This window comes from Odocoileus virginianus, chromosome 24 (assembly GCF_023699985.2).
Source record: "Odocoileus virginianus isolate 20LAN1187 ecotype Illinois chromosome 24, Ovbor_1.2, whole genome shotgun sequence".
NCBI classification, from domain to species: domain Eukaryota; kingdom Metazoa; phylum Chordata; class Mammalia; order Artiodactyla; family Cervidae; genus Odocoileus; species Odocoileus virginianus.
Window position 1 is genome coordinate 38,869,720 of NC_069697.1, and position 24,365 is coordinate 38,894,084.

Here is a 24,365-nt window from a genome sequence, read left to right on the forward strand (position 1 = left end):
CTTTCATCATGTGAAATGCTGGGCTGGATGAAGCACAAACTGGAATCAAGATTGCTGGGAGAAATATCAATAACCTCAGATATGCAGATGATACCACCCTTATGGCAGAAAGCAAAGAGAAACTGAAGAGCTCTTGATGAAAGTGAAAGAGGAGAGTGAAAAATTTGGCTTAAAACTGAACATTCGAAAACCTAAGATCATGGCATCTGTCCCATCACTTCGTGGCAAACAATGGGGAAACAATGGAAACAGTGACAGACTTTATTTTCTTGGGCTTCAAAATCACTGCAGAAGGTGACTGCAGCCATGAAATTAAAAGATGATTGCTCTGTGGAAGAAAAGCTATGATCAACTTAGACAGGATATTAAAAAGCAGAAGCAGAGACTTGACTTTGGCAACAAAAGTCTGTCTAGTCCAAACTATGGTTTTTCCAGTAGTCATGTATGGATGTGAGAGTTGGACCGTAAAGAAAGCTGAGCACTGAAGAATTGATGGTTTTGAACTATGGTGTTGAAGAAGACACGAGAATCCCTTGGACTGCAAGTAGATGAAAGCAGTCAATCCTAAAGGAAACCAGTTCTGAATATTCATTGGAAGGACTGATGCTGAAATTGAAGCTCCAATACTTTTGCCATCTGATGCGAAGAACTGTCTCATTGGAAAAGACCCTGATGCTGGGAAAGATTGAAGGCGGGAGGAGAAGGGGATGACAGAGGAAGAGATGGTTGGATGGTATTACCAACTTGATGGACATGAGTTTGAGTAAACTCTGGGAGTTGGTGATGGACAGAATAGCCTGGTGTGCTGTGGTCAATGGGTCAGAAAGAGTCAGGCACAACTGAGTGACTGAACTGAACTGAGGCCCTAGTTGCTGGCTTACATGCAACTCAGTAAACCTTACCATGAGAATTCCACTCTATCTTCTTCCTTCTGAGTGAGGGTTTGTGTTAAAATCCACAAGAGGGATTGGAGTGCTGAGGAATGTGGGCACTGGGCGAGTTTCTCTTTGAGAGTGTTTACATGTGCTCATTTGATACATTTTGCTTCCGTCTGAGAACTATTTTGCCTCCTGGCAGGACAAAGGCTGGGAGGGCTCTGATTCTCTCTGATTCAGATTTTTACTTCTTGACCTCTGCACTGCTTTTGTTGGGTGCGTGGGTTGCCCTGGGTTATTTGGTACATGTCCTTATTCCCATTTCTTTAAAATTAAAGACCAAGGATAGGCTTATTTTTGCATCTTCCCAGGGCCTAATATATTCTATGCTGAAATAGAGAAGAGTCCTAGAAAGAATGAAAGTAGATTTTGTAACCAAAGTGAGTTAGGTTGGGACACTATACATCAATTTTCTCATCTTTAAACAAGAATACTAATACCTACCTTGTGGAGTTATGATAAAAATTTAAAGTAATGCGTGAAAAGTGCTTAGAACAAAGTAAGTTATAGTGTTAGTCTCTCAACTGTGTCTGACTCTTTGTGACCCCATGGACCATAGTCTGTCAATGGGAATTCCAGGCAAGAAAACTGGAAGGGGTTGCTGTGGGGAGAGAGCAAATTAGCCCAGATGGCTGTTCAGGCTCACTCACCTCACCTTTTGTAAATACTATGTAAGAGCTGAGGTCGTTTGTAGCACTGCACATGGGCAACCTGAGGTACCGGCTTGGTCACAGGCTACTTTGTGCTGTAGGGATATATGAGCTCCAGCCAAAGAGCAGCGGGCACTACTGCCGCATCATCACAGCTGGTCCGTTGGGTCAGCCACGAGAAGAGAGGATATAGCGTGTGTAATGCTGCAGCTGCTGCCTCAGCCCGGAGTGGACACTGTCACGGCCTCCGCGCCAGCCAGGAGAGAGGTTGGCGTTGTGTTAGGTTATGCTATGGCTGCTGCTTTGCCTGCTGTGTCAGCCAGGAGAAAACAAATGTGTCTGCAGTTCCTACCTCTCCTCAAGGCCTCTTCCAGCCTTTTCCTTCATGCTTTGCCTGCCGTGGGCTCAGCAAACAGTATAGACAGTGTGAACCACAAGACAATTGGCACTGTGAGTAGCATTAGCAATACAGTTGCCATTCCAGTATCCAGGGGATCTTCCTAAGCCAGGGATCGAACCCATGTCCCTTACATCTCTCACCCTGGCAGGCAGATTACCGTCTGAGCTGCCAGGGAAGAACAGAGTAAAGTACTCAATAAATGATGACTGTTAATTACTATTATTGTTCAGATAAATGTTTAATATTTTTGAAATGTTGAATTAGTTACCTGGGTTATGATTTGCCTTTATGATTTTGGTCCAAGATATAAAACATTGCCCAATGCATAAGCTTCTGCAACCTAGTTCTTTTTTGGATAGTTAGTAATAGCCATAATGTGTCTTCATCATCAATATTTTCTATCATTTTTATCACAATTTATGTGATAAACTCATGACCTTTACTTTATGGTGGATTAATAATTTTCTTGCTGTTTAGCCACTAAGTTGTGCTGGACTCTTTTGTGATCGTATGGACTGTAGCCTACCAGGGTCTTCCATCCATGGGATTTCCCAGACAGTATTTTACTGGAGTGGGTTGCCATTTTCTTCTCCAGGGGATTGAACCTGGGATTCAGTCTTCTCCCTAATAAAAAGTTTTTCTTTGAACTTTAGTAAGTTGGTTCTCTGATAAGAGAGCATGCACAGTATTTTCATGGGGTTCTCAAGATGTGAATAAATGACTCATTGGGAAAGACCCTGATGCTGGGAAAGATTGAAGGCAGGAGAAGAAGGGGACGACAGAGGATGAGATGGTTGGATGGCATCACTGACTGGATGGATATGACTTTGAGCAAGCTTTGGGAATTGGTGATGGACAGGGAAGTCTCGTGTGCTGCAGTCCATGGGGTCGCAAAGTTTCAGACATGACTCAGCCACTTGACTGAACTGAAGTGAACTGCTAATATTGTTCAGAACTAAAGGTTAAGATTCCCTCTTTAGAGTCAGTAGAAGGGGAAGAAGGAAAGCCAAATACAAAATAAGAGATATGAGATTTGTATTTCTGATCATCTTTGAAAGCAGTACAGATGACCTTCCTTCACATTGCAAGGAAAAAGTACTAGATATGGAGTTTTGTTTATTGGTTTCCACTTCCCCTAAGATGGAAAAGCTTATTTTTTTAAGCAAAAATAATACAGTAGCTTAAAAACATGCAAGAGTCATAGGTCTCATTTTGACTCTCTAGATACTTTAAGAATTAAAAGAGAAGGAAACAAACAAAAAAAATGACTGAAGTGTGTAATATATTATAAGAAAGTTCTTCCCAGAACATAGCTAAGAAACTATTCTATGTAGAGGACAGGTTGATTATGAACTGAATATGAACACATATTCTTATAACTGTGCCCTCCAGTTATAAGAATATGCATTGGTTGGCTTAGTTATGCACTAGGTTAAGAAGAATATTTGTGATAAACTAAAGGTAGAAATAACTTCTTTTGAGTGGAAAAGGATATGGCTTTTAAGTGGGGAGAAAAGTGGAGGAAGTATTACAGCTGTTATGTGAATTTTCAGAAGCTGCTTTTCTAATAAATTTGTATGAACTCAGGGCTCATTTTCTGAATTCCCTGAGTGTTGAAGAAGGATGATTTGATCTTTAAAACCTTTTCTGAAGGGCTTTATCAAGCATTTGAATATTTATTGTGCTTTCAAGGAAATATATTAATAATAAGTTCTATACTGCAATAAGTAACCATGCAAAGCTTGATTTTAACCTCTCCCTTTTTTTTTTTTTCTCAACAGTTTGGAAGGACTGAAGTAATTGATAATACTTTAAATCCTGATTTTGTAAGAAAATTTATTCTGGACTACTTTTTTGAAGAAAGAGAGAATCTTCGTTTTGATTTGTAAGTTCCAGCAAAACTTGTATTTGAAAAAAAACAAGATTTTTAAAGACTACATTCATAATATGATGCTGGGTGCTATGGTTGTACTACATAGATATTAGCAGAAAATCAGATTAAATCTGTTTAGAGTGTGGCCTGAGCACTGTCCCCAGCACTGCTTTGCATATTATAGATTATTTGCTATTTATTAAAAATATATAAAGTAATTACTTTACCTTGTTGAAATGCTGGGTGGAGTATACAGGCATTCTTTCAAATCCTGCTGTGGAATAAGTGTCTTACAAATTCTGCATATACTCCAGGGGGATCCTCATATATTTCCATGGCTGACTTTCTCAGATCTTTAGATTTCTCTCCATTGTTTCTTTGTATAGTACAAAGTTGTTTCTTTGTATAGTTGTTTCTTTGTATGTGTGTGTACATTTGTGTGTGCATGCTCAGTCATGTCTTGACTATTTGCAACCCCATGAACTGTAGCCTGCCAGGCTCCTCTCTCCATCAGATTTCCCAGTCAGTAATACTGGAGCAGGTTGACATTTCCTCCTCCAGGGGGTCTTCCCAACCTAGAGATTGAACCCGCATCTCCTACATCTCCTGCATTGGCAGGTGGATTCTTTACAACTGAGCCACCTGGGAAACCCCATATTACATGGATCTTTACCTAACTATGGCTCCCTTTATTTGTTCATGGGCTCATATTTCTAAGTTTAGGCTGCCAAAGCTATAATTTTTAATATTCTTGTTATTTTGATACTGAATCAGGCATATTAAAATATTACCTTTAAATTCAACTCCCTACCACAGAGAATCTGAAGTCAGTCTATAACTGAGTTATTACACATTTGTTCCCCAGAGGTGAACTGTGGTGATTGTTGAAGGAAATCTATTGAAAGCGAAAATTATAACATGTATTATAGTATGTGCTTTCTATATAAAAATAACCAGAGACTTTATGAACATCACAAGTATTTAAAAGAAAAAGTATTTAAAGTATTATGAACATCACAAGTATTTAAAAAGAAAAATGTCTTAAGTAGCTGAAAATAATACAGTATACATGCTGTAACAGTTTATAGATATTTTTGATAACAAAAGCTATCAGTGTCTTATTTGAAAATGCTGTGATTTTCCTCCTAATGAAAAACAAAAGTTCTTTGCTGTTAGTAGTCTTTCTCATTTTCCTCTAAAATGTGTACAATAAAATAACCTGTAGTGTTTCTGTTTAAAAAAGAATCTTAAACCACTCCCTTTCCTCATGAGCTAAAGGAGTTCCAAGTATTTATTATTTTATCAAACAAAATTTATTATGCCCCATTTGGTTTTTATTTCCTTGAAACACTTTTCCAAATAATAAAAATGAGGTTCCTGGGAAAAAACTGAAAAGTAGAATGTAATGATACCCTGACCATGTTTATCATGGTGATTACATACAGTTTTACTATTTGAAAACAGACATATAAATCATACAGAATGTGGTTTCATTCTTCCATTGTTCAAGGCCTCCATAGGAATCGTTTTTAAGAAATTTCCCTCTTTCTCAGCATGGTACTCCCTTCATTTTTACCAGTTACTTTCAGATCTAACTTTATTATAAGTTAGTATTTCATGATTCTTTATTCTCATTCTTTATTTTCCTTTCTCTACTATTCTCTTTCTCAATTATCTGTATTGTTTTCTTGCATTTAAGAGAAATACATTATTATTATAAATTTTAAATAATACAGGCATTTATAAAGTGAAAGTTCCCTGTTAACCCAGTACCAAAACACACACATACGCATAAACAACCAAAACTGTAAATGCATTTGCAGATCCCTTTTCTTTAAATATATACCTGTATATGGAATCTCAATATTTTGAATATCTCAAATGCTATCTAGTTACTTGTATTATTTAGATATATTTCTATGTCATTAAATATATAGATATTCTTTCATTAATTTTAATGGTTGCATAATTTTAATTATTCAAAGAAATGCAGTTTACTTATCCAGACATTTACTGATGAACATTTTGGCTGGTTCTATTTTCACTATTACATGTAATCCTGCAGTATTTTTTACAGAAACATTTTGCTGTTTTCTTGCCTTTTCAGAATATATATTACTCAGTCATATTTTAAGATGAAATGATATGGCCAAGACTGCTTCTAACCTTTGAGACTATCTTAAAGATCATATGTGCTTTGTTGGTTCTTTAAACTCCTCGTCTAGATATTTGCTCTGATTTTTAGAATGATCCTTCTGTTTTCTTTTGGTTACTGTCTGTCATCAGGCCCCTGTTATCATCATGAGTAGCTGCGGCTAGGGGACTCTACTCACTCATTTTTCTACAGTGTCTCATTTTGCCCCTCCTTTTATTGGTTTCTTAAGTTTAAATCATTTGACATTCATAATTGTGGCTATATAGAATTGTACAAGTAGAATGAAAAGAAGGAAAATGGTCTCAAAAGGATGATAGCAATCAAATGCAAGTCAGTAACTAGAGAGCAAAATTTAAGAGCTGGGCAGGTCACTCTGGGAAGAAGTAGGTAAAGAATGATTTACCTGAAAACAGATGGTGATCACATGCTCATCTCTACTAAATGTGAGATGAAGGAAGCTAATGGATTTTAAGGAGTTTCCAGTAAGAAAATAAATTTCACTGAATTCAGTGTTGGTTGGTCATTTAAATATTATGTCTGTTTTGCTAAATATCATTTCAAGAGTTACTTTCACAAATCAATGACTCAAATGAGAATGTATTAGGTTTAGGAAGCACCATATACTTGTACCATGATTGTCAGGCCTACCTAGGTATCCTTAGCATGGACAGGGAAGTCTTAAAGGTAGGAAGGAAGTCAGGGCATTGGTAGAACTTAATATACATCTCTAGTATTTTGTCATAAATCAGTAATATTGTTTAACTCGACTGTACATGATTCAGGGAATTTTTAAAAAAAGAGAACAAAACTTCAACACACTCACTGATGGAAATATAGAAGAAAACAATGATTGGATGGATCAATATGTTTGTTACTAATATTTTCCAGTTATTTTTAAGCTAAAACAACTATAGAAACTCATGTAGTTTGAGGGTTAGTATGTAAGTTCTGTAAGTACCAGACAAAAAGATGTGGTGTGTGATAGTAATACTACTGATATTATTTACAGTTTGTAGTAGAATCATTAATATATGTAAATAGATTTAACCAATCCAATATATTTCTGAGGCAGTTATCCGATTGCTATAAAAGAGAATACCAAGGCCTGGATGGGGGTTTAACTTGACATGCTCAGGGGTCTGAGCTCTCCGATATAGAGTCAAATTTTGCATAAAAATAGTTAATATTTTTTTATCTTCTTTGTAAATTGGCCGAATCAACTGTCTTTCTTATTAACTTTTGGCTGTCCTGGGTCTTTTTTGCTGCGTGAGGGTTTTCGAGAGTTGTGGTGAGCTCTGGTGAGTTGTTGCCTGTAGGGTCCTCTCGTTGCGGCGGCTTCTCTTCCTGTCATGCTCTAGGCATGTGAGCTTGATAGCTGTGGGGCATGCAGGCCCGAGAGCACACACTCAGTAATTTTTGTGCACGGGCATAGTTGCTCCATGGCACGTGGGATCTTCTCCGATCAGGAGTCAAATTCATGTTCTCTGCATTGGCAGACGGATTCTTAACCATTGGACCACCAGCAAAGCCCATGCCTGAAATAGTTTATAATTTAACGGTACAAAACCTGAATTTCTCAAACTTTATGGAGAGTAAATAATGCCTGAACTATGTAATTTTAATTTTTCTCTTGGTTATCTAAAACTAATGAAAGTATTATGTTTGAAGTGTTCTACTTCACTCTGAATATAACAATTGAATATATTTAACCATGCAAAAGTAGGAATATGTAGGAAAGTAGTATGTTTGATTAGAATGGACACTATTGTATTATTTTATGATAGTGTAACAAGAAGAAAGTACCAAAGCAGTGTACATGATATATTTTAACTTCTTCAATTTTTTGTTTTTTCCTAAAAAAATAGTATTTCTCATAGAAATTTTATAATGTTTGAAATGTGAGAGCATGTTGTCAAATGTAATTAAATAAGCATCAGTTAGAGGAGGAAATGGCAACCCACTCCAGTATACTTGCCAGGGTGGGTTACAGTCCATGGAGTCACAAAAAGTTATACACAACTGAGTGACTCGACATGCAAGCATCATATAAACTTTTGAATGTAATTGGTTGATTTCAGAAATTTAAGTCAAGTAATATTATTTGAATTTTATATGATCTCTAAAACATTCAGAAAATTAGGACCTGATTAAGGGATACCTGGAGAAGATTGTCAAGAAAAGTAACAAATATATTTTCTTAGTTTATGCACTATTTTTGATATCACTTTAAGTTGGAAGGAAAGTTATGACCAACCTAGATGGCATATTAAAAACCAAAGACATTACTTTACCAACAAAGGTCCAACAAAGTCAAGGCTATGGTTTTTCCAGTAGTCATGTTTGGATGTGAGAGTTGGACTATAAAGAAGGCTGAGCGCTGAAGAATTGATGCTTTTGAACTGTGGTGTTAGAGCAGATTCTTGAGAGTCCCTTGGACTTTAAGGAGATCCAACCAGTCCATCCTAAAGGAAATCAGTCCTGGGTGTTCATTGGTAGGACTGATGTTGAAGCTGAAACTCCAATACTTTGGCCACCTGATGCAAAGAGCTGAATCATTTAAAAAAAAAAAAAAAAAAACCTGTTGCTGGGAAAGATTGAGGGGAGGAGGAGAAGGGGACGACAGAGAATGAGATGGTTGGATGGCATCACCGACTCAATGGATATGGGTTTGGGTGGACTCCAGGAGTTGGTCATGGACAGGGAGGCCTGGCTTGCTGCAGTCCATGGGTTCACAAAGAGTTGGACATGACTGAGCTACTGAACTGAACTGAACTAACAATTTCTTCTAATTATCCATTTATATAAGTATCTCATACAACCTGTGAGAGCAGACTTTCTTTTTTTTAACACTGTGATTTTTCTAGTGTATCTATCTAAATAAATGTGAAAAGTAGTGTAATCTTTCTCTAGTTATGAGTACCTATTTATCCATTGTTCCTAACTGATTAGTTTTTAAATTTTGTCTTAGCAGTTTGTTGCTTCTAGGAAAAAATATTCATTGCAGAAAATGTGGAAAATGAGAAAAGGATAAAGTAGTCAAGAAAATTACCTTTAATCCCAACCTGGGACTTCCCTGATGGCTCAGTGGTAAAGAATCCACCAGCTAATGCAGGAGATGGAGGGTCGATCCCTGGGTTGGGAAGATGCCCTGTAGAAGGAAATGGCAACCTACTCCCAGTATTCATGGACAGAGGACTCTAGTAGGCTACAATCCATGGTGTCACAAAGAGTCGGACATGACTTAGCAACTAAACAGCAACAGCAACAACAATCTCAACCTACGTCACTCAGAGTATTAATGGAAGTACCCTAACATACTTACAGTAGCATAGTCTTTTGAAGGAACAACATTGTTGAATAATACAGTTGTCTAAATTGGCCAACATAGATGTAAGTGGTTTTCAGAATTGTTTTTTATTTAGTTAACCTTTATATTAATTTTACAAATTTCTATTTTTTTAATTGAAAAGAAGCTTTTCGATTGCATATTATGGAAGGTTTGAAAATGGCTTTCAGGAGGTTTTTTTAGTTAACTTTCAATGCTGATGGAAAATTGTTATCAGAGAGAGAGAGAGAGAAAATGAATGGATATATATATTTCTGGCAGTACTGCCCCAAATTCCTGTAAGTTATGATTAATCCAAAATTATTATTATGGTCATTTGGTTGAGATATTTTAAGGTTAGTTTGTCAGTTATGAGTTGTAAAATTCTCCTGCCTGTTTGATTTGATGTATCATTCAAGAGACATGGTTTCTATTATTATGCTATGTTTTATCACAGTGCTATGCTTTATCACAGATATAATCATAAACTTTAGCATTCATTAATTTTGTTATAATTGTTACACATATAATAGTATAGATACTTTATCATTCTCTTTGTTGTCATAATTGAAAACTTTATTATTGGTAGAACAGTTGTCACTGAGCTAGAAGTGTGGGTAGCTGTTTCAGTATGTAGTATTTTCTGAAGAATATGAGAAATCATATATAACTACTTATGCTCTAATTTTTCCATTTGGGTACACCAACAAGGGAGTTACAGGTCTAAATTTGACTTAGGTGAAGTGAATGTGAAGTCGTGAAGTCGTGTCCTCCTCTTTGTGACCCCATGGACTGTAGCCTACCAGGCTCCTCCATCCATGGGATTTTCCAGGTAAGAGTACTGGAGTGGGTTGTCATTTCCTTCTCCAGGAGATCTTCCCAGCACTTCCCAGCATTGTCAGCTAACATTCTCTTCCACTAGCAGCCAAGAATGGACCTATTGTTGTTGTTCAATTGCTAAGTCATGTCCAACTCTTTGCAACTCCATGACAGAGGACTAGATGCTATTCTCCCCTTCACACAATCATCCTAGATTTTGGAGCTCCCCTTCACCTTGTTTTGGTGAGTGAAAAGTACCTTGTCCTACCCCTTCAGAGATAGTGAATAGCCTGTCACTTCATGAGTAAGCTTTCTAGAGAAGGGTTTGACCCTAATGAGTGACTTACTGGCAGCTCTGAGCTAAGCATAAGGAAGAATTTAGTATCTCTTGTTTTCAGCTTTGGGCCTTAGTTGGAATATCAGGGGAATGAAGGGGATTATGGCATTCATAAACCTAGACACACACACACACTCACAGTCTCCAGCCCCATGCACACAGATATATTTTTACCGTTTAGAATGTAGTGTTTATGTTCTGACTAATGAGAATTAAAGCCAGTGATACTTTTAGAAAGTTAGAAGGAAAACTCCCATAAAAGAAAAATCATGGTAATTTTGAAAGCATTATAATACATCATATTATTTAAAACCTTGGGAGGTTTATCTAAAGCCTTGGGAGGTTTTTTATTATCTAATGCTTTAGGAGGTTTGCTGTAAATTACCTATTTTTGAGATAATAGCATCAAAATGCTTTGTTAAAGACAATTAAGTAGGATTATATTTGAAGATACCTAAATTCCTTGTGATGAGAACACAAACACTTCATTTTTGCTTATTGAATTGAACTGAATATATCATGATCAGTTCTGTTCAGTTCAGTTGCTTAGATTGTCTCTTTTTCAGATTTACTTTTCCCTTTAGGTTCCCCACAGAGCATTGAATAGAGCTCCCTGGGATACACAGTATGTTCTTGTTCAGTACAGTCGCTCAGTCGTGTCCGACTCTTTAAGACCCCATGGACTGCAGCACGCCAGGCCTCCCTGTCCATCACCAACTCTCGAGTTTATTCAAACTCATGTCCATTGAGTTGGTGATGCCATCCAACCATCTCATCCTCTGTCGTCGTCCCCTTCTTCTCTCACCTTCAATCTTTCCCAGCATCAGGGTCTTTTCCAGTGAGTCAGTTCTTCTCATCAGATGGCCAAAGTATTGGAGTTTCAGCTTCAGCATCAGTCCTTCCAATGAATATTCAGTACTGATTTCCTTTAGGATGGACTGGTTGGATCTCCTTGCAGTCCAAGGGACTCTCAAGAGTCTTTTCTAACACCACAGTTCAAAAGCATCAATTTTTCGGCACTCAGCTTTCTTTATGGTCCAACTCTCACATCCATACATGACTACTGGAAAAACCATAACCTTGACTAGATGGTTTTTGTTGGCAAAGTAATGTCTCTGCTTTTTAATATGCTGTCTAGGTTGGTCATAACTTTTCTTCCAAGGAGTAAGCATCTTTTAATTTCATGGATGCAGTCACCATGTGCAGTGATTTTGGAGCCCCCCTAAATAAAGTCTCTCTCACTGTTTCCACTGTTTCCCCATCTATTTGCCATGAAGTAAATAGACCATATGCCATGATCTTAGTTTTCTGAATGTTGAGCTTTATGTCAACTTTTTCACTCCCCTCTTTCACTTTCATCAAGAGGCTCTTTAGTTCTTCTTTACTTTCTGCCATAAGGGAGTTGCCATCTGCATATCTGAGGTTATTGATATTTCTCCTGGCAATCTTGATTCCAGCGTGTGCTTCATCCAGCCCTGCATTTCTCATGATGTACTCTGCATAGAAGTTAAATAAGCGCAGTGACAGTGTACAACCTGCTCCTTTTCCTATTTGGAACCAGTCTATTCCATGTCCAGTTCCAACAGTTGCTTCCTGACCTGCATGCAGGTTTCTCAAGAGGCAGGTCAGGTGGTCTGGTATTCCCATCTCTTTCAGAATTTTCCACAGTTTGTGGTGATCCACACAGTCAAAGGGTTTGGCATAGTCAATATAACAGAAATAGATATTTTTATGGAACTCTTTTACTTTTTCGATGATCCAGTTGATGTAGGCAATTTGATCTCTGTTTCCTCTGCCTTTTCTAAAACCAGCTTGAACATCCGAAAGTTCACAGTTCATGTATTGTTGAAGCTGTTTGGAGAATATACCATGTTATCTCTCCCCAGCCCACACTACACCCTTTATAGAAAAGAGTTTCCAGGAATGACACTTGAGAAGGAGTCAGGAGAGTTATACTTTGGCTATGATATTTCTACAGTTGCTAATTTTAATCTTACCCTCAAAAATTGTCTTGAATACGAAATTTTTTTTTACTAATATTTGTGGCCTTTAGTAGATGTTGGCAATTTGCTGATTCAGAACTCTAGTTTACAGCTGTTGAGAGTGACCAAACTGCCCTGATAGGAAGGAGAGTAGTTTGTAACTCTTCTGAGATGGTCATTTGCATCACACAAATTTAAAGCCAGTTTGGGGCAAACATTCTTTACCTAGGCAGTAGGTGTACCTATGCCAAGAATCAGTATACACAGTGAACTCTGTTTCTATGCTTTTTTTGACTGAAATACTTTTCTTTCTCTGGGAAAACATTCTTGTTATGTGAGAGGGAAGATTTTAATGAGCCATTAGAAAAAAAAGTTATTTTTTCATAGGTAGCTATGCACAAGAATGTGAAAAGAATATGATTTGGGAGGAAGACTGGAGCCAGTACCAATATTTTACTCTTCAGAATTCAGCAAATTGAGGTTGTTTTAAATGTTAGCAACCAGTCTGCTTTTGAAAAAAAAAAATTAAAACAAGGGACTAAGTGATAGTGAGTGATATTTTCCCAGGATTTCTTCAAAAAATCATTTACTTCCAGTACCAACTGATCAAAAATAGGAATCTAGTAGTCCTATATAAACACATTTTCTTTCTATAAAATACAAGTTTTCCCTAAATTCTATGATTGGAGAAAATTACTCTCTCATTACTTTTGCCAATTTCAAAGTTAATAACTATTTATGATATTAAATAAGAATTATTATATATACAAATGACAGCCTGTTATCAGCACTTTTTTAAAAGAGATATTTCAGCTTTTAGGGAGGATTATTAATCTATTGATTCACAGAAAAGGGAAATTTTAAAGTTTTCTTATCAAGAAGAAGAGCTGATGACTGTGAAATTATTAAAATTAAGACTTATACTTAGGTGGTAGAAATAAAAGGACCCAGGGTTTATGAATCCTGCCTTTAGTATGTAGTATGTAGGAGTTTATGAGAAATTTCTAAATTTGCTGAGTTTTTCTCCCTGTCATATACTTTTGATTCATTTTTAATATCATTTGTATTTTGGGGGAAATACTAATGTTTTTCTCTAGCTTCACTTGTGGAAATAATTTAAAGTGTATATTTTAATTTTTTAGGTATGATGTTGATTCAAAGAGTCCCAACTTGTCCGAACATGTAAGTTCACATCTTTATGTTTTTTAAGATGGTTAAAAATTAAATTAGCGTATCATGATTTCACTGGTATTTTAATTAATTGATTCATATTAAAGTTGTATGTCCACAACTTACCTAATAATTACATTGAAAATAAATAACATTTTATTTACATTTAATTTTTTAAATTAGAGTGTAGTTACTTTACAGTATTGTGATGGTTTTTGCCATACATCAACATGAATCAGCATTAAATATGCATATATTCCCTCCTAATTCAACACCCCCTCCCACTTCTCTCCCCATTCCGTCCCTAAGGTCACAGAGCACTGGCTTTGGGTTCCCTCTCCCATACAATGAACTCTCATTGGCTATCTATTTTACATATGGTAATATATATATTTCAGTGCTATTCTCATATATCATGCCACCCTTTCCTTCCCTCGCTGTGTCCAAAATGTCTGTGTCTCCTTTGTGCTCAGCAGTAAGATTTTCAGTAGTTTTTCTAGATTCCTCATACATGTATTAATATATGATATTTGTCCTTCTTTTTCTAACTTACTTTTCTCTGTATAATAGCCTCTAGGTTCATTCACCTCATTAGAACTGACTTAAATGCATTCTTTTTATAGCTGTAAATATTGGAGTAATATTCCATTGTGTATATACCATAACTTCATTATCCATTCATCTGTCTATTGCACATCTAGCTTGCTTCCAAGTTCTAGTTATTGTAAATAGTGCTGCAATGAACATTGGGGTGCATGTGTCTTTTTCTTTTATGGTCTCCTCCAGATATATGCTGAGTAGTGAGATTGCTGGGTCATATGGTAGTTTTATTCCTATTTTTTTTTATGAAATATCTATGATATGCTACATAGTGGCCATATCAGTTCTTATTCCCACCAATGGCATAAGAGGATTCCCTTTTCTCCACAACCTCTCCAGCATTTATTATTTATAGACTTTTTGATGATGGCCATTGTGACCCATGTGAGATGTTTCCTCATTATAGCTTTGATTTGTATTTTTCTAATAATAAGCAATATTTAACATCTTTTCATGTGTTTATTAGCCATCTGCATGTCTCCTTTGGAGAAATATCTGTTTATGTCTTCTGTCCACTTTTTGATTAGGTTGTTTGTTTTTCTGTTATTGAGCTGCTGAACTGCTTTGTCATTTATTTTGTTTGTTATTTTCTCCCACTCAAGAGTTGTCTTTTCACTTTACGTATAGTTTAATTTGTTGTGCAAAAGCTCTTAGATTTAATTAGGTCCCATTTGTTTGTTTTTGTATTTATTTCCATTACTCTAAGAGGTGGATTATAGAAGGTCTTGTTGTGATTTATATCAGAGAGTGTTCTGCCTGTTTTCCTCCAAGTGTTTTATATTTTCTTGTCTTCTATTTGGGTCTTTAATGCATTTTGACTATATTTTTGTGTATGATCTTAGGAGGTGTTCTAATTTCACTCCTTTACAAGTAGTTGACTAGTTTTCCCAGCACCGCTTGCTGAAGAGAGTATGTTTTCTCCATTATACACTTTTTCCCTCCTTTTTTAAAGATAAAGTGTGCATAAGTGCATGGGTTTATCTCTGGGCTTTCTATCTTGCTCTATTGGTCTATATTTCTATTTTTGTGCCAGTACTATATTGTCTTGAGGACTGTAGCTTTGTAGTATAGTCTTAAGTCAGGAAGGTTGATTCCTCCAGTTTCATTCTTCTTTCTCAAGATTACTTTGGCTCTTCAGTATCTTTAGTGCTTTCATACAAATTGTGAAGTTATTTGTTCTAGTTTTCAAAAAATACCTTTGGTAGTTTGATAGGGATTGCATTGTATCTGCAGGTTGCTTTTGGAAGTATAGTTGTTTCCGCTATGTTGATTCCTCCAGTCTAAGAACATCTCCCTCTGTTTGTGACATTTCTGATTTCTTCCATCAGCAGCTTACAGTTTTTTGCATGCAGGTGTTTTGTATGTTTAAATAAATTTATACCTAAGTATTTTATCTTTTTGTTGCTGTGGTGAATAGGCTGGTTTTCTTAATTTCTCTTTCTGATTTTTCATTGTTAGTGTGTAGGATTTCTGTATATTAATATTATATACTGCAACTTTACTATATTCATTGATTAACTCTAGTATTTTTCTAGTGACATCTTTAGGATTTTCTTTGTAGACATTCATGTTTTCTGCAGAGTTTTACTTTTTCTTTTTTCAATCTTGATTCATTTTATTTCTTTTTCTTCTATGATTGTTATGGCTTGTACTTCCAAAACTATTTTGAATAATAGTGGCAAGAGTGGGCACCCTTGTCTTATTACTGATTTTAGAGGAAATGTTTTCAGTTTTTCACCATTGAGTATAATGTTTTCTGTGGGTTTGTTGTGTATGGCCTTTACTATGTTGAGGTATGTTTCTTCTTTGCCTACTTTCTGAATTGTTTTTATCATAAATGATACTGAATTTTGCCAAAGTTTTTCTCTGCATTTGTTGAGATGATCATATGGTTTTATCTTTGTTAGTATGGTGTATCACATTGATTGATTTGTGGATATTGAAGAATCCTTGTATCCCTGGTATAATGTCCACTTAATCATGATGTATGATCTTTTTAATGCATTGCTAGATTCTGTTTGCTAGAATTTTTTTGAGTATTTTTGCATCTATGTTCATCAGTGATATTAGCCTGTAATTTTCTTATTTTGTGGCATCTTTGTCTGGTTTTGGTATTATTATGATACCAGTGTATAGAATGAGTTCATGAGTTTTCCCTCGTCTGTGATTTCCTGGAAGAGTTTGACTAGGATAGGTGTTAACTTAGGATAGCTTTTGGTAGGATTTGCCTATGTAGTCATCTGCATGTGTGCCAAGTTGCTTCAGTCGTGTCCAACTCTGCAACCACGTGGACCCTGAAGCCTGCCAGGCTCCTCTGTCCATCGGATTCTCTAGGCTAGAATACTTGAGTGGGTCACCATGCTGTCCTCCAGGGGATCTTCCTGACCCAGGGATCAAACCCGTGTCTCTTATATCTTTACATCAGCAGGCAGATTCTTGAATACTAGTGCCACCTGGGAAGCCCATGTAGCCATCTAGCCCTGGGCTTTGTTTGTTGGAAGTTTTTTTTTATTATAGTTTTTATTTCTGTGCTTGTGATTGGTCTGTTCATATTTTCTATTTCTTCCTGGTTCAATTTTGAAAGATTATACATTTCTAAGAATTTGTCAATTTCTTCCAGGTTGTCCAATTTTATTGGCATATAGTTGCTCATGGTAGTCTCATGAGCCATTGTATTTTTGTGTTGCCTGTTGTAACTTCTTTTTCATTTGTAATTTTATTGGTTTGTGTCTCTTCTTCCTTTTTTCTTGATGAGTCTAGCTAACGGTTTTATATTTTTGTTTATCTTCTTGAAGAACCAACTTTTAGTTTTATTGATCTTTGCTACAGTCTTCTTCATTTCTTTTGCATTTATTTTGCTGTGATTTTTATTATTTCTTTCCTTCTACTAACTTCTGGTTTTTGTTGTTTTTGTGTTTGTTTTGTTGTTGTTCGTCTTCTTCTAGTTGCTTTAGGTTTAGTGTTACATATATTTGATGTCTTTTGCTTCTTGATGTAGAGTTGTATTGCTATAAACTTCCCACTACTTTTCATGCGTCCCATAGATTTTAAGTTGTCATGTCTTTGTTGTCATTTGTTTTTAGCCATATTTTGATTTCCTTTTTGATTCTTCAATGATCTGTTGGTTCTTTGTAAGTGCGTTGTTTAGCCTCCATGTGCTTGTGTTTTTCATAGGTTTTTTTTTTTCTATAGTTGCTATCTAATCTTACAAAGCTGTGATCAGAAAAGATGCTTGAAATTATTTCAATTTTTAGAAATTTACCGAGGCCTGATTTGTGGCCCAGGATGTGTCCTATCCTAGAGAATATTCCATGTGCATCTGAGAGAAAAGTGAAATCTATTTTGGGGGGGTTGAAATGCCAATAGATATCAATTAGGTCCAACTTGTCCTATGTATCATTTATAGCTTGTGTCTCTTTACTAATTTTCTGTCTGGATGATTTGTCCATTGATGTGACTGTGGTATTAAAGTCTCCCACTATTATTGTGTCACTGTCAATTTCCTCTTTAATAGTTGTTATCATATGCCTTACATATTGAGCTGCTCCTATGTTGGGTGCATGTATACTTATAATTTTTATGTCTTCTTGGAATGATCCCTTGATCATTATATAGTGTCCTTGTCTCTGTAACAATCTTTGTTTTAAAGTCTATTTTATCTAATATGAATATTGCTACTCCTGCTTTCTTTTGATCTCTGTTTGCATGGAGTATCTTTCCAGCTTCTCACTTTCAGGCTATATGTGTCCTTAGGTTTGAGGTGTTTCTCTTGAAGACAGCATATATAGGGATCTCCCTTTTGTACCATTCAGCCAATCTATGTCTTTGGGTTGGAGCATCTAGGCCATTTACATTTAAGGTAATCATTGATAAGTATGATCCTGTGATCATGCTTATTGTTATCAGTTTGTTTTTATAGGCCTTTTCTGTCTTTCTCGTCTAGAGACATTCCTTTAGCATTTGTTAAAGAGCTGGTATGGTAGTGTTGAGTTTTCTTAGATTTTGATTGTCTGTAAAACTTTTGATTTCTCTTCCAAATCTGAATGAGATCCTTACTCAATAGAGTAATCTTGGTTGTACTGTTTTTTCTTTCATCGCTTTAAATATATCCTGCCATTCCCTTCCTGCCTGCAGAATTTTTGTTGAAAGATCAGCTGTTAGCATTACGGAAATCCCCTTGTATGTCATTTGTTGTTTTCCCTTGTTACTTTTAAATATTTGTTCTTTGTGTTTAATTTTTGTTAGTTCAATTAATATGTTTTTTGGCATATTTCTTGGGATTATCATGGATGGGACTCTCTGGGCTTCCTGGATTTTAGTGGCTATTTCCCTCCCATTTTAGGGAAGTTTTCTACTATAATCCCCTCACATATTTTCTCATGCCCTTTCCTTTTGTCTTCTTTTTCTGGGACTCCTATGATTTGAATGTTGGAGCTCTTAATGTTGTCTCAGAGGCCTCTGAGGCTGTCCTCATTTCTTTAACATGTAAGATAAGATACTTCTGGATTTTATAATGATGCTGAAAATGAGCATTTGTACTGACCAAGAATGTAAAGCAGTTTGGAAAAGAAAATATATTATTTTATCCAGGTATTTATAGTATCTCCAGTACTATAATCTAGTGGCTAGTGGAAAGTTTTGAGTATATAGTAATATTCTTTAATTCCAGGAAAGTAGGGGAAGAGAGAGGAAGCATATTTTCATTAAACACTTACTATGTTCCAGGCATTTATTCTAATTGTTTTGAATATGTTATCTTAGATCTCCCAACAAATTTAATTTGTAAGTATTATTTAAAAGTTTATTTTATAGATTAGAATACTGAAGGTAAAGGCTTTAGTAAATCTTTCAGTCAAAATACAAACACAGGTGGGCTAGGTTTGTTCAATGTGGTTTATAGACATTTCAACAGACTTCAAAACTTAAGTTCTATCTGTATATTATTTAGACTGTAAAATAATGATGAATACATTCAACAGGTATTTGTTGACCTCCTGGTCAATTTTTCAAAAGCCCTGTAGTTAATATGATGAAATAATTTGATGCATTCTCAATTGCTAGCCACTCTAAAGTGGATTTGGTCTATGCATTTTTTAGAGTTCTAGTAAAGTACTTGAATTTATTACTGGAAATTCTATTATGATCTAATTATAGTGGCTCATCAACTGAAATGCAAAACTATAATAAGAAACAATAAAGCAGTTTCTATTTTAGCTAGTCTTTATTTCTCTATCTAAATACAGAGCAAATATCTAAAAATATCCATTAAGGAACGCTAATGCACTACTACTTACTTAGAGCTCATTGTATCTACTACTGTGGGCAGGAACCCCTTAGAAGAAATGGAGTAGCCCTCAGGGTAACAAAAGGGTCTGAAATGCAGAACTTGGGTGCAGCCTCAAGAATGACAGAATGATCTCTGCTTCCAAGGCAAACTGTTCAATATCACAGTATCCCAAGTATATGCCCCAACCGCTAATGCTGAAGAAGTTGAAGTTGAAGAGTTATATGAAGACTTACAAGACCTTCTAGAACTTACACCCCAAAAAAGTTGTCCTTTTCATCATAGGGGACTGGAATGCAAAAGAAGGAAGTCAAGAGATGCCTGGAGTAACAGGCAAATTTGACCTTGGAGTACAAAATGAAGCAGGGCAAAGGCTAACAGAGTTTTACCAGGAGAACACACCAGTCATAGCAAAGATCCTCTTCCAATAACACAAGAAAAGACTCTACACATGGACATCACCAGATCATCAGTACCTAAATTAGACTGAATATTCTTGGCAGCCAAAGATGGAAAAGCTCTATACATTCAGCAAAAACAAGACCAGGATCTGACTGTAGTTAAGATCATGAACTCATTATCAAATTCAGACCTAAATTGAAGAAAACAGGGAAAACCACTAGGCCATTCAGGTATGACCTAAATCAAATCCCTTACAATTATACAGTGAAAGTGACAAACAGATGCAAGGGATTAGATCTGATAGACAGATTACCCGAAGAACTATGGACAGAAGTTCATGACATTGAACAGGAGGTGGTGATCAAAACCATTCCCAAGAAGAAAAAATGCAAAGAGGCAAAATGGTTGTCTGAGGAGGCCTTACAAATAGCTGAGAAAAGAAGAGAAGTGAAAGGCAAGGGAGAAAAGGAAAGATTTATACATCTGATGAGGAATTCTGAAGAATAGAAAGGAAAGTAAAGAAAGCTTTGCTAAGTGAACAATGAAAAGAAATAGAGGAAACAACAGAATGGGAAAGACTAGAGATCTCTTCAAGAAAATTAGACATACCAAGGGAACATTTCATGCAAAGATGAGCACAATAAAGGACAGAAATGGTATGGACCTAACAGAAGCAGAAAATATTAAGAAGAGGTGGCAAGAATACACAGAAGAAATATACAAAAAGATCTTATTGACCCAGATACCACAATGGTGTGATCACTCACCTAGAGCCAGACATCCCAGAATGCAAAGTCAAGTTGGAATTAGAAAGCATCACTAGGAAAAAGCTAGTGGAGGTGATGGAATTCCAGTTGAGCTATTTCAAATCCTAAATGATGATGCTGTAAAAGTGCTGCACTCAATATGCCAGCAAATTTGGAATATTCATCAGTGGCCACAGGACTGGAAAGGTCAGTTTTCATTCCAGTCTCAAAGAAGGGCAATGCCAAAGAATGTTCAAACTACCACACAATTGCATTCATCTCACATGCTAGCAAAATAATGCTCAAAATTCTCCAAGCCAGACTTCAGCAATATATGAACTTTGAACTTCCAGATGTTCAAGCTGGATTTAGAAAAGGCAGAGAAACCAGAGATCAAATTGCCAGCATCTGCTAGCTCATCAAAAAAGCAAGAGAGTTCCAGAAAAATATCTACTTCTGCTTTATTGACTGCACCAAAGCCTTTGACTATGTGGATCACAGAAAACTGTGGAAAACTTCAGGAGATGGGAATACCAGGCCACCTTACCTGCCTCCTGAGAAATCTGTATGCAGTTCAAGAAGCAATAGTTAGAACTGGATATGGAACAACAGACTGGTTTCAAATTGGGAAAGGAGTACGTCAAGGCTGTACATTTTCACCCTGTTTATTTAACTTACATGCAGATTACATCATGCAAATTGTGGGGCTATATGAATTACAGGCTGGAGTCAAGATGACCAGGAAAAGTATCAATAACCTCAGATATGTGATGACACCACCCTTATGGCAGAAAGCAAAGAAGAGCTAAAGAACCTCTTCATGAAAGTGAAAGAGGTGAGTGAAAAATTTTGCTTAAGATGAAACATTGAGAAATGAAGATCATGGCATCTGGTCCCATCACTTCATGACAAACAGATGAGAAAACAATGGAAACAGTGAGAGACTTTTTTTTTTTTTAACGTGGGGGGGGGGTTCCAAAATCACCTCAGATGGTGACTGCAGCCATGAAATTAAAAGACATTTGCTTCTTGTAAGAAAAGCTATAACCAACCAGAGAGCATATTAAAAAGCAGAGGCATTACTTTGCTGACAAAGGTCCATCTAGTCAAAGCTATGCTTTTTCCAGTAGCTATGTATGGATGTGATAATTGGACTATAAAGAAAGCTGAGTGTGTAATATTTGATGGTTCTGAACTGTAGTGTTGGTAAAGACTCTTACTGAGAGTTCCTTGGACTGCAAGGAGATCCAACCAGTCCATCCTAAAGGAAATCAGTCCTGAATATTCATTGGAAAGACAGATGCTGAAGTTGAAACTCCAATACTTTGGCCACCTGATGCGAAGAACTGACTCACTGGGAGAGACCCTGATGCTGGGAAAGATTGAAGCCGGGGGGGAAAAGGGGTCAACAGAGGATAAGATGGTTGGATGGCATCACCGATGCGATGAATATGAGTTTGAACAAGCTCTGGCTTTATTGATGGGGTTGCAAAGAGTCAGACACGACTGTGACACTAAACTGAACTGCCTGAATGAATTACTCGTATTGCGTAAAATGCATAGGAAGTGTAGACCATTGAGCTGAGTTGTTATGGTCTTTACAGACCAGGACCTGGGGACTGGAGTAAAGGAAAGGAAAGTGACGAAAAGAAGGATGCGGGGGACCCAAGTCTCAAGTGAAACGAAGGTGCTTTATTCATGGCAGCGTGTGCTTATATATTGTTATTCAAGGAAGCTTTAGGCAAAAAATAAGGTTGAGAAAAAACACCAAAACCAGACGCATAACTACAGTGACTAAGGGAATAACAATCGTCACAGGGCCATAACAGCAGTAACTAGGGGAATAACAATCGTCTCGGGGCCAGAAGACAATCCACATCTTGAGAAATAGGAACATGATTAAGTAGTTTTACAGAAAAGTAAAAAGTTACTGAAAGGAATCCATGTATGTGTTCCGTCTCATGACCCCAATCCTGAGAACCGCGTGCAGCTCTGCTCGTTCCCATTTTCCAGGAACTGATAAGGAACAGAAACAGAAAACAGCATACAGGACTCCTTAAAATTAAACATTCCCTGACACTGACTGAAAAACAGATTCAGTAGAGCTTCTCCAACACAAGGAGTAGTCAACAAATATTAAATATTATGTGCTGATTTTTGCATTATGAATAGCACATGGATTGTATGCACATCATGACTACACAAACATAGGCAAATGTAAAATAATTACATAAGTACCATAATATTTAGGGGCAGAGATTGCAGTAGCAATTGCTACTCTATTGCAGTAGCAATAAAATGTTTCAATGCACACTACATCTTTTTGATGCTCATTTTATTGATTTTATTATTTTTATTTCCTTTTAGTTCAGTTATGATGATAGGTGTGTGTTCTATGCTAATATATGTGGACTCTAATATGGAATGTTCAATATATCTGTTCTGCGTTCTTGAGTTATTACAGCAGTGAACAGCTTTTAGTGAGACTTGTTCTTTTATTGACCAAATCCATTTAATATGCAGAATGAGCAGCTGCCCATCAGTATTACTATCCTTAGAAAACAGTTCTAGAATCCCCATGTATATTTTGCTGCTGACTTAGAAGACCAATGACATATTTCAAATCTTTAGTATCAAACTCTCATGCCCAGTGTGACTTAGAAAAAGTTATGTTTTTTTTAAAAATCCATAGACACATTTGTAAAGTCTGTTATGAAGTTGGCAAAGACATGTTATTTTTAAGGATATTTCATTTAAATGTGTCAAGCCTTTACGTGAAGTACATTTTACTTACTTGAAAGCAAAATTTAAAATGATTTGCAGTTTAATGAAAGTGTTGCTGTTCTGTCAGCAATCAAGATCCAAATCCAGATTTATTTTCTTTCTCTCGCTCTCTTCATCGCCACACCCCCACTATGTGCAAGCATTGGTGTGCTAAGTCACTTGAGTCGTGTCTGACTCTTTGCAACCTGCTGGACTGTAGCCCTCCAGGCTCCTCTGTCCATGGGATTCTCCAGGCCAGAATACTGAAGTGGGTTCTCATTCCCTTCTCCAGGGAATCTTCCCAACCCAGGGGTCAAATCCACATTTTTTATATCTCACTGCCTTGGCGGGCAGGTTCTTTACCCCTGTTGCCACTTGAGAAGTCCATGTGCAATACAGTTTACACCAAATCCTGACACTTTTTGGCACACTTCCCAGTGTTTCCTACAACTTTAGCTTGAGACTTAACACTTTGCTTCTTATTAACTGCTGTAGCCTTTTAATTGATCTGACTTTCAGATTCTTCTTCACTCCTCAGTCCTTTCTGCAAATTGGTAGCTGAGTAATCTTGTGAATCCATTGTTCTAATGGTGTCCCTGCTTTGCTGAAAGGTTGCTGAAAGGCTGCCAGTTGCTTCTGATTCTGAGGCTTTTTTTTTTTTTCTTTTTGGCTTGGCCAAGGGGGCTCTCCAGTGTTGGTTCTTCATCTCTGTTTCTGCCCTTTATTTAAGGTCTGCTCTTTTTTTCATTGTACTCTTGTCTATTGTTCTGATTTATTCTCTAGGACTGCAATGCTTCAACTCTCTCCTATTTGTGGTCTGATTCCTACATGGATCTCAAGGCTTACGTACTTTGGAAAAATACTCCCTTGACTGTCCTAGTCTACAGTGGCCTTTTTTTCTCTCATGAGATTTAGGGCAGCTTC

The 24,365-nt window shown here is 36.6% G+C and overlaps 1 protein-coding gene across 2 annotated transcripts in view; it reads left to right on the top strand.

Annotated features, from left to right (window-relative positions):
• CPNE8 (copine 8) overlaps nt 1-24,365 on the top strand; it is a 261,900-nt gene that overhangs the window by 73,408 nt on the left and 164,127 nt on the right. For both annotated transcript variants that reach the window (XM_070454589.1, XM_070454590.1), the window contains 2 exons: nt 3,767-3,870; nt 13,619-13,658. In XM_070454589.1, the coding sequence (XP_070310690.1) occupies nt 3,767-3,870; nt 13,619-13,658 (144 nt within the window). The remainder of the gene's footprint in view (nt 1-3,766; nt 3,871-13,618; nt 13,659-24,365) is intronic.